The sequence below is a fragment of the Ricinus communis genome, chromosome 5 (genome assembly GCF_019578655.1).
Source record: "Ricinus communis isolate WT05 ecotype wild-type chromosome 5, ASM1957865v1, whole genome shotgun sequence".
NCBI lineage: Eukaryota > Viridiplantae > Streptophyta > Magnoliopsida > Malpighiales > Euphorbiaceae > Ricinus > Ricinus communis.
In genome coordinates, this window is record NC_063260.1 from 18,432,777 (window position 1) to 18,448,496 (window position 15,720).

The 15,720-nt window shown below is 28.3% G+C and overlaps 1 protein-coding gene across 5 annotated transcripts; it reads left to right on the top strand.

The window, feature by feature from the left end:
- Window positions 1–4,004: 4,004 nt before the first annotated feature.
- LOC8269352 (tRNA-specific adenosine deaminase TAD2) lies at window positions 4,005–8,464 on the top strand. Of its 5 annotated transcripts, none has more exons than XM_015726691.2 (9): window positions 4,005–4,237; window positions 4,393–4,646; window positions 5,236–5,301; window positions 5,592–5,629; window positions 6,274–6,340; window positions 6,673–6,730; window positions 6,924–7,020; window positions 7,665–7,768; window positions 8,188–8,464. In XM_015726691.2, the coding sequence occupies exons 2-9, from the start codon at window positions 4,614–4,616 to the stop codon at window positions 8,232–8,234; spliced, it is 510 nt and encodes a 169-aa protein (XP_015582177.1). In that variant the 5' UTR covers window positions 4,005–4,237; window positions 4,393–4,613; the 3' UTR covers window positions 8,235–8,464. The 5 variants fall into 5 exon arrangements, with proteins under 5 accessions (XP_015582177.1, XP_015582173.1, XP_015582176.1 ...); XM_015726687.2 differs by having other exon boundaries at window positions 4,008–4,237; window positions 6,673–6,832; XM_015726690.2 differs by lacking the exon at window positions 5,236–5,301 and having other exon boundaries at window positions 4,011–4,237; window positions 6,673–6,832.
- Window positions 8,465–15,720: the final 7,256 nt, after the last annotated feature.

The following is a 15,720-nucleotide window of genomic DNA, read 5'->3' on the forward strand; positions in this document are numbered from 1 at the left end:
ATTCTAGAATTTGATATATTAAACTTTAACATGTGTTGTGTACTTATAACATAATTCTCACAGAAGGGTAAGGACACCTTAGTGACATGCAAAAGTAGATTTTGCTTTATAGGACTCATTCCTTGCTTGGACATATGACCAAGTTGTTGATGCCATATTATTATAGGTCTTTCATTTGGAATAGAAGTAACTAACGCTTCTTTTTCTTGTGAAGTCTTTCCTTTCAACTTATATAAGTTGGCAGTTAGCTTTCTTTCTCCTTTCATATGTATAAGCGCACCTTAAATCATCTTCATGATTCCTTTTTCGAACTTAATCAAGGTCATTTAGTTGATAGAATGACAACAAGTTCTTTCTTAGACCTTCTACATGTCACACTTGTTAAATATGGAACTTTATCTCGATGGTTTCAATATCGAAAATATTTAAGGCTTGACCGTTATAATTGTATATAGATCATTTAAAGACATATTCATAAGATGGAACTATTCTCTTTAAGAGGTCGTATGAAATATGGCTCATAAGTCGATGAACTAATCATTAGCTAATGTCTTTATGTCTTCATTAGTTTTCGCTGCTTTACAACTCAAAGCATCACCCTCATTTGAGGTACTTGCTACATTTTCTTGAGGATTGGAATTTTTCTTATTTAAGTTCCAACAATCCTTCTTCAAGTGACCTTATTTTCCATAGTAGCACTTCAAGTTCTTACTTTTTAATTGATCTACCATGATTTTGACTCCCACTTTGGTCACGTTCCATTGATCTCCTTCTCATCACCATTAGTGCCTCTCCTTATTGCAAAATAGCTAACACGTCTTCTTTGCTCCTACGTCAATTTTTTTTCTTTTAGAAATTGAAATTTAGGATTTCTGGAATGGAATTATTTGTTTAAATTAATAATGTATTTATCATAAAGTAAAAAGTTTAGCACGTTGATTTGTATATATTCTACAATTTAACAATATTAGTTGAGAAAATAGAGTATTTAAGTTATTGACGTGCTTTATTGTTAAAATAGTATATAATATCTATAAAGTATAATGATTCCGCTTGAGCAAAATCTTATTGTGAAGGGATTTGACCCCGTACAATTTTGTGAGATGATTTCATATTTTCTTTACTATTCTCCTTTTATAAATACTCGAAAGGACTCCATCTACAAGTGCCAAATGTAAATTTACAATTGCCTTACTTTTTATTTCTTTCCATTTATTGTCATTTATAATTTCAATTAGTTATCATCAATTGATGCTAAACAACTGCCTTTTCTTAAAATTGCTTTAATCTCCATTTTCCATAATGAGAAATTTCTCCCATTGAATTTTGAAATTTCAAACTTTGTTGCTATGTTGTATACTACAACTTACTTCCTACACATATAACTTTTACTAATTCACAAACTATTTGCTATATACCACTGTTAGAAAATAAAGGAAGGGAATTTATTAAATAAAAAGAAATTACAATCTCTCTCAAAATAGTTAAAAGTAAATGATAAAGAAGAAAATAAGTTTCATTCTAGAATGAATAACAATTTCTCAATTTATAGATTTTTTAAAACTATTTATACCATTTATTTTTATACTTAAGATACCTATTAATTTAAATCTTTTTTTTAACCAAATATATATTTTTAAAAGATAACTTCATTATTTTAACCACTATTCATAAGTGTTCACAATATTGCAGTCTTCTCTACACGTTTTGTGAATAATTTTCTATAAATAAATGAATAAATGAACAAAAAAATATAAACAAATAAAAGTCTATTCATGCAATCATAATTATTTACATAAAAAAATTCATACTAATCCATTCACAAAGGTTTTATTTAAAGCCATATAATGTAGCATACTTTCTAAAGTCAATTATATAGAAAAAAAAAAAAGAAGAAGAAGAAAGAAACAACAAAAATCGACACTATTCAACTTTAAGCCAACATTCAGATATACTAAAGACAAGATTAATATCTAAACTCTAAGCACAATCACAACCAACAGAAATATCTTCCAATAAAATAGAAACAAAATCAACAAAGCTAAAAATAGTACTTATGACAACCACTAATTATTGACAAGTTCAAAAATTAATTTTTACATTATCTTTTAAACTCTACCATAATAATATTTAATATTATTAGTCTCCTTCATTATTAGCATCTTGAACTCTATAAGAAAATTAAGCATCTTTATGTTATTGGTCTATTAATCTTCTTAATATTCCTTTTTAAGACAGTTCCATATGTCCTTTGCAGAGGCTAGATTTATAATCTTTGTAAATATTATGTGCTTCATATGGCAAAAAAATAAACCAACTTTAGCTTTGGACTTTTTAAATCTTCTTTTTTTATTTGAATAATTGTAGGATTTGCAGGTAATGAAAGTATTTCATATTCTTCCTCTATTGTGTCCTAAAGATCAAATGCTTCACGGTGAAATATCATTTTAATGGTCCAAGCTTGATAATTATTTCCATAAAAGAGAGATGGGGCTATATTAGAATGGGTAGTTTCTACTTCTTTGATTGTAACTTTTTTTTTTTATAGAATAACTCACTTAGTTCACAAGTCTTTTAGAATCATTTTGTGATTTGATGCCATATAGAAAAAAATAAAGTTCAATTTGACCTTAAACTTATCACAAAAAGATCAAATAAGTCCTTTTAAACATTTTCGATCAATTTAGTGCTAAACTTTCTGATTTTGGATCAAATAACTCCTATTTTTTAGCTAGTGGAGATCATGATACTCACTTTATTTTAAAGAATAAAAAATAATTTAACAATAATCTATTTATTTTTTATTGAATAAGAATAATAGTATTATACATGTCCCAGTATCCATAACCCGACCTATTAAATTTATACCCTGCTCTGTAAAATAGTATACCTCCGTAACATTCTTTTACTGCATTATCCTTATCTTCCACCACTTCTACTGCATTTACTTTCATTCTTTTGGTAGGCAGTAAACAAACGCATTGTGTTTACTTAATATATCGTAACGTTTGTTCTATAGGTTTGGAAGCAATAGGTTTTAGCCATGTTAAGTTCATCATCATTTTCTATGAATGTTTCCATTTTTTATGGTTTTGGATTACTAATTGAGATTATGAAATTTTATATTTTTTTTCTTGTTCTTCGTTGAAGGTAGATCCTGCTTATTTTACTTCTTGAAAATTTTCTTTGCTCTAAATGTAAAATTCATAAATGGAACATCAAAATTCATTCAATCTAAAGATGTCAAAATAACAATCTTAGAAATTACTTAGTTTTCTCCACTTAGGTGTTTAAACAAACATTTTTACTGCATAATTTAATTATATTAAGACAAACTACATTTTATATAACTTTCCAACTAAGAAAAACCAAATGAAAGAAAAATAGGACACAAAAAGAGACAAAATTCCAAATATTATCTTAAGCGCTTTGACTTCTAATCAAACGAGCCAATTGAAATCCTTTTCTGAAAAAATTGAAAATCCTTAAACATAGTAAAGTTACTCTTAGAATGAATAATCAAAGATTTGTATCCTCAAACAAGCCATTTTAGAGCTTTCCTCCTGTTGATTTTTAAGTGTTTTTTGCTTTTTATGTGAGTTATTGCACTAAAAACAATAAACTTAGAAATCAAAAGAGAAAGTGAAAGACCATTATTCCATAATTTTTCTCTCTTGAAATCTTTTACTTCTTTGTTCAATTATTTTTCTTTTTGTTGAAGGAATTTTTGTTTGAAACAAAAACTAAGAAAACAGCATTATTTAATTTTTTCTTAAAGATTAAAAGCGAAGTAGCTGGACCAATTATAATTATTTATTTGAAAATATTACTTTTATAATTCTATTTAACTAAAAATTTGGCACATTTGCTTCTGAGTATATTTTACATTCTATCAATGGATATATACCCATGAACAGGTCTAGGTATCTCTAAAATAAATATTCAGGTCACTAAAAGGGATTAATAATATATAAATTGAAAGTGGGGTGGACTATAATGTTATTTTCATTTACTTTCTGGGTAACAAAAAGATTTTTCATCTCTCCCTAAGTAATCTATTTCCAGTTCAATCTCTCTCTCTCTTTTGTGTCTCTTTTTTAAATTCACCTCTTTCCCATTCTCACTTCTTTCTCAATCAAGCCTCCGTCTCAAACGAGTCGAACAATTACTGGATCTGTTTCTTACATTCAGTTTAGGACCAAACTATTCATTACCTGCTGCATGTCTTAAGCAAGAGGTAAACCATTTAGATTTTTAATAAAAGCAATGTTCATGTCTTTTGCCACTTAATAAGAGAAATTGCAGATGCATTTAATCTGCATCTAATGCATGTGGTTTTGTGCTGCCAATGGATGGTGACATATTATAACATTCAAACTTCGATTTGTGTAGGTCAAAACAGAGATCCAAAGAACGAAATTTGAGTTATTGATTGGGCTTCAAAGACGACAAACGGAGAAGAGATAGTTGAGAGGATGGGCATTTCTCCTGAGAGGTATCAGGTAGTCATAAGGGCCTCAACACCTGCTCTATACTTAAGTTAGGGACTGCTGGTGGAGCTTCGGTTGGTGTTGGTGAAGCTACGAGTTCTAGTGGTGGAGCTTTTTTGGTTAATGAGGAAACGTTTGGTTAGGGAGAAAATAAATGTAAGTTAGAGACTTTTCATTTTTGTTACAAGAAAATGTTTGCTAGGGAAAAAGTGTTTGATTAGTGAGAAAATGAATTTGATTGAAGGACAGATGTTCTTCTTCCTTTTCTTTATATGTTTGGTTAGTGAGAAACTGAAAAGAAAGTTGAAATTCTTTTTAATCTTTGTTGGTCAGAAATAAACAAAAATTATATTTTAGTCTATCTATTTTTAGTTTAGTTATTATTAGTCTATTTTCCTGACAAGGCAGTTATTTTGAAAATTACAACTTAAAATTTTTTACACGTATATGCCACGTCATTCCGGTGGTCCTTATGCCGAAAAATGGTAGAAGAGCTTTTGAAATACTAAAATTAAAATTTTTATAGTTTCATCATCTAATCTTCTACATATCCAATAACTTGAATCACCTTCAAATAAATGCGGGATGCGTACTGCTTGTTTGACAAAATGTCTATGAGAAAAGCAATGGCTCTAAACAAATGATTTAAGGCATTAAGTTTTTATTATACTGTAATTCAACTCTTAATTAAATGCTGTTTCTCTTCCAATTTATGTAAATTTTTGTTTTTGTTCGTACGTTATAGATGGAATGTCAAGTGGAATTGTGTTCATCCGAGACTTTTGCATATATGGAGTTAGCACTAGAACAGGTATCGCAATGCATAGACCTTGCATTGCAATTAACTAGAACATCGTAGTTGCATTAATGCAGTCAAATGTTTTCTTATTGCATTTCGTTTGGCTCGAGGCATTTTTTCTACCCCTTCTTATATGCCCATTTGGCTTTTGCTCATACGGGCATGCTTAAGAAGATTTTTCTTTCTGCTTAACACGTGTGAAATATTACATGCTGAATCTGTTAACATGTGTTCAATTTAAGTTCTTTTGTCAGTTTTAGACTTGCTTCTCTTTAATATGGCATTTGTTTGTGTTATTGCAGGCAAGGCATGCCTTGGACAGTCTTGAAGTGCCTGTGGGGTTAGTATTTTCTATTATACTCATTTGCAAATTTATTGGGCATAAGCAAGTTGAGGCTTTATTGTCTTTTAGTATTATACACAATTGACACTTTGGCTGACACATCTTGTGTAATCTTAGATTTCTATGAAGTTATTTAAATTGGGAGGTCTTGTAATTCAGAAGTAAACAGAGGCTGATATATACTATTATTCAAAAGTTTTGAAGTCTGCAAAACTAATACTGCCTCAGAATCAAATAAAATGTAACCTGAGAAAAATTAAAGTTTTTGTTGGTTTGCATTTCTAAAGTTCTCTTTTTTCAATAATCTAAATTTCAGGTCAGTTAGCCTATTAATAGTGGCTTTGTCTGGCTGTTATAAGATGAGTTCCATTGAAAAATAATACACAGTTCTGATATCTGAAGTGGTTTAGATTCGTATAAATATATGGTCATATGTCATGAACAAAAATTGAGAATTTTGATGAAATATAATAGAACTCCCTGAATGTTTATGATAAAGCTTTTTTAATTAACCAGATCAATGCATGTTGATTTACTTTCTCTTTCTAGAAAAAGGATATTGATTGCTGATTATTTTTGCTCAAGTCTATTTCATTATTTTGGAGATCATTCTTCGTTAAAAATATATTTTGGTTGACCAGCTGTGTGATTGTAGAAGATGGGAAAGTCATTGCATCTGGAAGAAATCGAACCACAGAAACAAGAAATGTAAGTTCATCGATGCTTCATATATTCATTTCTTTTCCTCCTTTGGCTTCAGTCTTCAAATACCCTTCAATGACATATATGATTGATTTAATCATCTCGAGCACCCCATGGACTAAGTTGGTTCTCCACAGTATCATCTACTGCTTGTGAGCTGGTGATACCTGGTGATCTAGGTGTCATTTGAACATTATTCAAGGGTGATTCAACCACAAAACATAACATAGAATTTGAAAGTCATGTAATATATTATAGGTATCAAAAGTATCATATTGTAATTCTCGCTCTCTAAACTATAACAATGTTTGAGTTTCTACTTTACTTTCTTGCGGCAGGCAACAAGGCATGCAGAGATGGAAGCGATAGATGTTCTTCTTGAGCAGTGGCAAAAAGGTGGACTTTCAGTGTCAGAAGTTGCTGAAAAATTTTCCAAATGCGTTCTCTATGTTACATGTGAACCATGTATAATGTGTGCTGCAGCTTTATCCATCCTTGGTATCATCTTGTTGCTTGTTATATCTATATTAAACTCTTTCTTTTAGTCTATTTAATAGTTTCTGACTTTTTCAGTTGTTTCCTTGCTTAGGCATAGAGGAAGTATATTATGGCTGTGCAAATGATAAATTTGGAGGCTGTGGATCAATATTGCCATTGCATTCGAGCAGCACTCAATCACTTACTAGGTTCACTTCTTGTTTCTTCTACTATGAATTTCTTGTTCCATTGTTTCTTCATTACATAACTGGTGGTGGATGTTAATAATAATGACTTGCAAATACAGTGCGAGAAATATTTGGAACTCAGTAGTTTGCTGAAGAGGAATCCCTGTCAATTTTGGACTCTATTATGTTTATGGCGTGTATTTAAATTCGTAAAGATCTTCATTCAGATAAACAAATGCTAAATGCTTAGTAGAAAAGTAACAATACAATCAAATTAAACTATGTTCCATTCTAGAATCAAGGGCTTGAACAGATCAAGCAAAAAAATATGAACATGAAGAATTGGAAAGTAATTATATCAAAATTGCATCTGGCATTTCACATGTTGCCCTCTATATTTTCAAGGGCTGTAATTATAGAATTATCTGCTTGAAAGTTTCATCACAGACTATAGCATTCTACAAATATTTCCCCGCTGTCATATTTTCATGATTGAGGGAAAATAGTATATCTTGGCTGTGGATTTCTCCTGGTAGAGTTGAGGAGGCTATGGTTGCATATTAGCTTCAGTGTGTAATTCCAGCCATTGATGGAGATTTCATTTAAACATGCAATTTCTATTTTTTATACATTGTTCATTTCTAACATGTTTTATATGTTGATAGTGGCGTAGTCGCGCAAGGGAAGGGTTTCAAATGTACTGGAGGAATAATGGCATCTGAAGCAGTTTCTCTTTTACGATGTTTCTATGAACAAGGGAATCCTAATGGTAAGCTCGTCCATTATTTAGGTGCTGTTTTAGCTCTCATTTTTGCAGTTAAAAAAATGATTAAAAACAAAAGATGGAAGGAAAATAGTAAAATAGTTGCACACTAAGAAATGTTTTTGGATAGAAAAATCTTAATAAACAGGTAAGACAGGCTTAGTTGTGAATCAATTCCAAATGTACATGCCATCTGGAGATGGTTATTCTTTCCTGTAAAAGTATATTTTCTTAAATAGCTCTTACATGTGCTCTGTATGTGTGATTACAAATGTGTCTTTTTGGTGTTACATTAGTTTCAACATTTTGTGATGCATGGAATGCATAAATAATTAATCTTGTGGCTGTCATACAAAGAAGTCCAAATGTTTCCTTTAGCTTTCTATTGTGTTTTTATTTTTACACGGGTATGGTTGTTTTTCCAGCTCCAAAGCCTCACAGGCCAGTGAATCTCCAGCCAGCACATCACTGAAATATTTGACACTTCCAGATTTAGGGTTTGGAACGATCAAGAATCTTTGGTGTAAGTGTCTACTACGAATTTGAAAAAATTTGGCAAAGGTTTAGGAGATTAATCTTTTACTTATTTACTTGAATATAGTTTTTGCACATTGGACTCTTAGCATAATTTTATTTCCGACATACACTGAACAGTCTTGAGTTAGAATTTAATTCAAATAATTAAATAATAGTATTCATATATATGGAATTTATTTTGATATCATAATTTGGAAATTTTTTGGGGAGAAAAAAAAAAGAAATCTGTTACTTTTTTATTTTACCTTCGTTCTAAAGAGGAAAAAATTACTTTAATGATGGTTCTTCGATTTTAATCATAGGTTTTGCTAAATGAATTGAGTTTTATATTTCTCAGATTCAAAACATTTTTTATTATCATTTATTTAGTTAAAACACTTTTTTTTATTCAATTAAGGAAACATTATCTTCATATAATCTTTTGATCATGTAAATTGAGTGTTACATGCCTATACCTTATAACTTGAAAGAAGAGCTCAAATGAATGCTGCTATAATTATTGCAAACAAAATTGTAAAAATATACAGATTATATTTTTTGAACATATTTGCTCACTCAGGACTTGTATAACAGAGATTTGATGCATCATAATTTACCATTCTGCATGCATAAGAATACATAGATCAATTCAATTTGCTCTAATCAAAAGTAGCTACATCTTGCGTATATTTGTTGCTTGTGTAGAGATTAATCTAGATTTTAATAAGTAGTTCAAATATTAATACCTGCAAAGAGGAATAATGTCATTATTGGAAAGCATTGAAAGATCCATATAATGATCTGAAAACATCACTGGGAGTAAACTCTTAACTTGTCTCAAAGGCTCCCAGAATTGCCATGAAGCACATGGAATACTGGAAGCCTTTGAGGGAAATTGAGATCTTCTCCATTTTCTTTCGAAATGTGGCTGCCTCGGAGCTACATCGAAGTAACTCATTTGTTAACTTTATATAGAGATGAACACCCTCTACTTGCGTAAAAAAAACTAACAGAATCTGAACACTCGAGATATTAATTTTGTTCTATATTTATTTTTCTTTCTTCGGAATCCTTCTAGGGTTCAATCTGTTGCTGTGGACATGATAAAGTAAATTAATGTTCATCCAGAAAAGTCGAACTTTAGGTCGATTCGAATCACACCATGTCTCAGTGCTTGCTAGAGTTGTCTTGTAGGTTCTACATCAATGCTGGCAAGCATCTGCCTAATTTCAGGTAATACTGATGCAGTCAGGCTATAGTTCTTAAGATAATCCTAGATATATTCTTGGACATTGACTAAATCCATCCTTGAAGAGTCAAGAGAATGTCCAATTCTTTAATATTTTGTTTCAGAATTTCAACCTTTGATGCCAAACGTGTTTATTTATAAATATGGGAGCAAGGAAAGCAAGTATTATTCACTCCTATTCTCCATGTACAGCTTAGCTTAGAATCCATATCTTGAAGAAAAGGGTTAACAAATTTATAAAGTATTCACACTTAAGTGAGGAATAAAGGTCATTAACCCTGAAGTGCACCCTTTGGAATATATATTATGGAAAAGGCAGAAGAAAAAAAAACAAGCATTCTGAAATATTGACACCACAACTGTTGAACGGAGAATTTACTCTCCTTTATAACGCCTGGAATGCCTACGAACCATTCTATATAAGATATACCCTATTCACTGGTGATGTGCATGGAATGTAAGCATAAAGTTGGTGATAGCACATTTTGTGCTGCTAATCATGTTTAGATTCGTCCTTTTTGTCTATGTAAATCTGAACGGTAATTTATTATTTTTTTCTTGAAAGAGAATATTAGACTAAAGTAACAAGTCAATTGCTAATACATCAGAAATTAAACTTGTTATGCAACCAAGTAATGGGTTCTGTTAAAGAACAAGCAACTCGAGCCGAGGAATGAGCTCCGCAGGTCGCAGAATGCTGCACAAAGGAGAACCTAAAGTCTTTAATTCCAGAACTAGAATCCAAGCAATCATCAATCACCAATCCATAGCTGGAAGTATCAGTTCCTTTTGCTGTTGTACGGAGCATCCATTTGCAGAACAAGCATCATTCCAGCCCATTTGCCTGACCCAACTTAAAGCTTTACGCACTCCCATCAATTCTTATAACATGCATCCGGACCATTTTCCATTTTCCACTGTGGACCGGAGGCATTACTTGCGGGACAATGGTCCCTGCTTTTTTTTTTTTTTTTTTCTCTTTCTTTTTTCCATAACTATGATAAAATAAATTATAGAATTAATATTATTAAAAAATTATATATTAATTAGATTTTTTTATATTTATAAGATTTGGCTTATAATGTATAAGATTGTCGTAATTATTTTAGTTCTAAATAATAATAATAATGTAAATTGAATTTATAAATAAAATTAAATAGAATTTTTAATATTTTATAATTATTTATAATATTTTAAATAATAATAATAATATTATTGATGTTATCTGTAATGTGTATTATGAACTAGGGAACTATGATACACGTTCGGAGACTTTGTTTCCGCTTCTTTACTTTTCTTAACAAAAATTATATATGCAGGACTTTTTTTCCCTCTCTTTTTTTTTTAATCATAATAAAATTAATATTATATTAAATTTTATATATTAAATTTTTTATATATTTACAAAAATTAATCGTTTATCCACATTATACAACTATAGTAATTATTTTAATTATTAAAATAATTATTTTTTCATTTTTATTTTGATTCAATTTAGTTTTATTCAATTTTAATTCTATACTTATTTTTGAATTATATTTTTGGAAACAAAGTTTTTATTATTTTGAAGATTTTTTTCTGACATATGTATTTATTTTTTGGCATAGAGATTTTTATTTTTAAAATTATGATAAAATGAATTTAAAAAATTAATATTATGTTAAAAATAATATATTAAATAAATATTTTACATATTTATGAGAAGTAGTCGTTTACTTGCATGTTGAACAACTGGCATAATTATTTTGATTATAAATAATAATATAATAATATTAAATTTTTATATAAAATTAAATAGATTTTTTCATATTTTATCATTATTTAAAATAATAATAAAATAAGTACTTTGAATGTCTTTTTTATATTTTAAGATTTTATTAATACAATACTATAAAAATTATCACTAAATTCATAGAAAAAACTGTAAAATTATACATAAACTTCAATTCCATGTGCCAATAATAAGTACATGTGTCAAAATAAAAATCATATGTGTCAGAATATAGTAACACATGTAAAAACAAATTTATTAGACCAGATACATGTTAACATTTTTTTATGCATTTACATGTACTAAAATGTTTCATTTTCTATATGTATAATGTTTATTAGATGTAATATTCTATAATCATTAATTTTTTATATTTAAATATTCATTATTTGTCCTCTCAAAAGAATATTCATTATTTGTGAACTTAATATTCATTACGATTAATATTCATTTTCATTTTGTTTTATATATTTTTCATCTGTATTAATATTTATATTCATTATCTAGTACTGCAATGTTTATTTTCTATATATATAATGTTTAATAATATTTTTAAATAAAAATATTGATTATTTATGAATTTTTTTATATTTAAATATTTAATTATCTATGAACTTAATATTCATTGCAGTCAATCATAAAAGTTTTTCAATATGCATCATAAAAATAATAAAAATTTTCATAAAAAATTAATATTTTATTTAAAAATATTGATGAATATTATATATACAGGTAATGAACATTGCAGTACCAGATAATGAACATTAATATTAACATTGATGAATAATATCTGAAACAAAATGAGCATAAATATTAACCGCATTGAATATTATGTTCATAGATAATTGAACATTTAAATACAACGAAAGTTAATTATTATAGGATATTATATATGATATAGATGGGTTAGCACAAGAAAAGCTTAAAGATAATAGGCTTAATAGGAGCACACAAGGAAAGCTAAGGATGCTAAAGATGGAATAAGCTTGTAAGGCCTAACAATAAGGTTTAAAGCCAAGAAGTTGCAACAAGCCTTAAATAGCTATATAAAAGATTATGCTAGCAAAAAGAGTCCATCTGAAGGTCTAAGATCCGCAACTATTAAGGAGTATCAAGATTGGACTCTATTTACTCTATTAGAGGTCCAAGTCCATGAAGAACCAATATAGGTCGAATTATGTTTGTAGGCCTTGGTTTAGTTTCATTCTTAAATATTAAGTTTATTTAGGGCATATTAGTTTTTTTTCTTATTAGTTGCCTTCTAGAGTTTGTCATTTGTGTCTTTACGTTGATGATATACTCATTGTTGTTAGTGATGACAAGATTATCAAGTCTACTAAGTAAATGTTAAATTTAAGATTTGAAACGAAAGATATGAATCTTGCATATGTGATTTTGGGAATAAAAATCTCAAAAATATTAAAAGGCCTCATATTAAGCCAATCACACTATGTGGATAAGATTTTTAAAAAGTTTAGTAAGGATGATTCTTGTATAGCCAAAACACTAGTCATTTTCTATATATATAATCCATATTTCTTTCATTCAAGGTGTGAAATATAAATCCTCATATCTTCTCTTTTTTGCTTTCAAGTGTGATAAAACTCAAACATACTTCAAGTTTGCTAGTACAGTTGTTGTGGTGTTCATCAACTGTATTGATCCGTTGTATTCTAGGAAACAAATGTCAAATCATCCTCAAACATGAACGATGAGGAGCGAATCTATTTTAAGGAGATTGTGCGATATACAAGCCTCAGACTTTTGATATCCTAATTTCTCTTCACTAGTGTCTCGATTTCGTTATGTTGGTGTACCCAAAATTTATGCTTTGGTGTCTCTCTTTGAATTCAAAAATTCTGAAATTATTGGCATTCTATTTTTCTTACATTTGTGTCCGATTTTATTATTTTGTTGTCCATATATTTGTATATTATTGTCCTTATAATCTTTGTAATTATTATTTATTTTAAGTTTTAATTCTAATATCTGTTTATGTTTTATATATTATTACTAACATACTCAGCATGTGATTGTGTATTTTTAATGTGATGAGGCAGCTGAGTTGTCCGCTTATGTGGAGCTTTGGTTGCCAGGTAATAAAAAATTGGCTTGAATCCTAATGGGTATCTCACGATATAACAGAAATTGAAGTATGAGTACCAAAAAGAAAAAAAAAAATTAAAGTCTTAGTACCAAATTGATACATGTACCAAAAGATTGGTACCAACAGAGCCTTTTACTCATCATGCATACGTGACCAAGTAGAATCAGTTTTATTTAGATATGTGGGTGCCGAGTTCGTTTTATCTTAGGTTAATTAAGTGAATGAAAAGTGGATGGCGGGAACTCACATTGGTGAATTAATTAGTTTTAATTATCATATGAGATTATCAATCAACCTATATCTGATTTATTTTTAGTATATGAGGTGAAATCTAAACATGCGAAAATAAATTAACTTAATCCAAAGAAAGAGAAAAAGAGAATTAAGGAGGATACAAAACGGATAAATAAATACGAAGAATTATCTATCATTCTAATTAAATTCAAAGAATAAATTACACAAGCATGCAAACAACCCTAATATTCAATCTCAATCAAATTAACCCCCATTAAGGAGGGTCAACCCCTTTTGGCTAACCAACTTGTACTATGAAAAGTATGAAGTTAGTTTAGCACTCATGATACCAATTAAAGTAATAAAAATACAATTAAACACATTAATCATGCAAACTACTTATAACATGCTAAAAATAGAAACTAGACATGTAAAAGCTAGCCCTAACTCATTGTGAAAATAAAACAGAAAAAAAAAAAGCCTTTAATTATACCTAATCATGCCCCTAATCATATTATTAAAGCGCTTAACATTTTAGATTACATTTAAAGCCTACACATGCTCAAGATAGCTACTTTATCATTTAAAATGACCAACTTTAAACACATAAGTTGAAACCTACACATCTATCAACTAAACAGAAAATAAATAGGCCTATTTTATCCTAAACATGTTCTAATCACGTACATAAAGCATCGAAAGCGTGATTAAGCCAAATTAGCCATACAAACACATATTTATCTAGAAATAACCTAAAACATGCCAAATAATTTTAAACCAATCCTAAAACCTACTGAACAGAAGCTATTCAAATACAAAAAATATCATTTATGCCAAATAAACACATTTAAAATGCTAAAATGTCCAAGAATGCCATAAAAATTAAAATTTGAAAGTTTTTGTATGCTTATTTTGGTTGAGCTAAACAAAAAGATTTAAAATCTAGTCATTTAAAATTTTTAGAATAATAGTCTTTTAAGTGACTAATTATTTAACTTTTTCTGTATTTCTACTTTACTTTATATATATGAGTTAATGGATTTAATATGAAAGTCAAATGAAAAGACAAAATAATCGTATCAAGTAAGAAGGTTGACTTTTGATGTAAAGTTATTTTGCGTTATAAAATTAAAGTTAAGAATAAAATGACTAAAAATATCTTAACGAGAATGATATCACTTTGGATATTGGGTGACAAAAAAGAAGGGCAAACATTTACCGCAGATGGGTCCAGCGAATGAAAGATGAATTTGTAAATCTACACGCCAGAAATTAGTCTCAATTCAATGGTGAAACAGTGGTCGCCTTTTAATATATTAAATAGATACTTAGATAATTATAATTCGGACAAATGCTCAATTTGTCTTTCTATATTCAAAAATTAAAATAGAATTAATTAAAAAAATTGAACAAAAAAACTCTATGAATTTATATTTAAAGATCAAATATATTTAATTTAAATCTTTTCAACAAATAGCTTTTTAAATTTGTGTCTAAGGATCAAATACATCCGACTTAAACTTTTTTTAAAAATAAAATAACATTAAATTTTTTATTTTTAATGAATTATAAAAATTAAAATTAATATTTATTTCTTTAATTTACTAATAAAATTAAAACATTTTTTATTAATAAAATATTCAGCGACACACTATACAATAGTATATTTAGAAAAAACTAGAATTTAAATTTAATTGATTAAAAAATTAATTGATATTTATTATTGATATATGTGATGTGTCAAATTTAGTATCGGTAAGTATATGAACTGTTTTTATAGAAAAATAGAAAATTCATTTTGAGATTAATTTTTCAATGAATTATAAGGTCACTTATTATAAAGATTAATTATTAATATAAAATATTAAAAGTAAATCTAAACACTCTAAACATATATTTTAAGAGAATATGAAGTTAATCTTAGATCTTATCACCAGTATATTTTGTTAAGTTAATTTATGAATGTTTAGCTTTATATTTTTTTCTTTAGTTAATATTTCTAAAAATAGACAATAAAAGTAAGATAAAAATATAAATTTTTATTATATTATATATATAAAGCATACTATTAAAATACTACA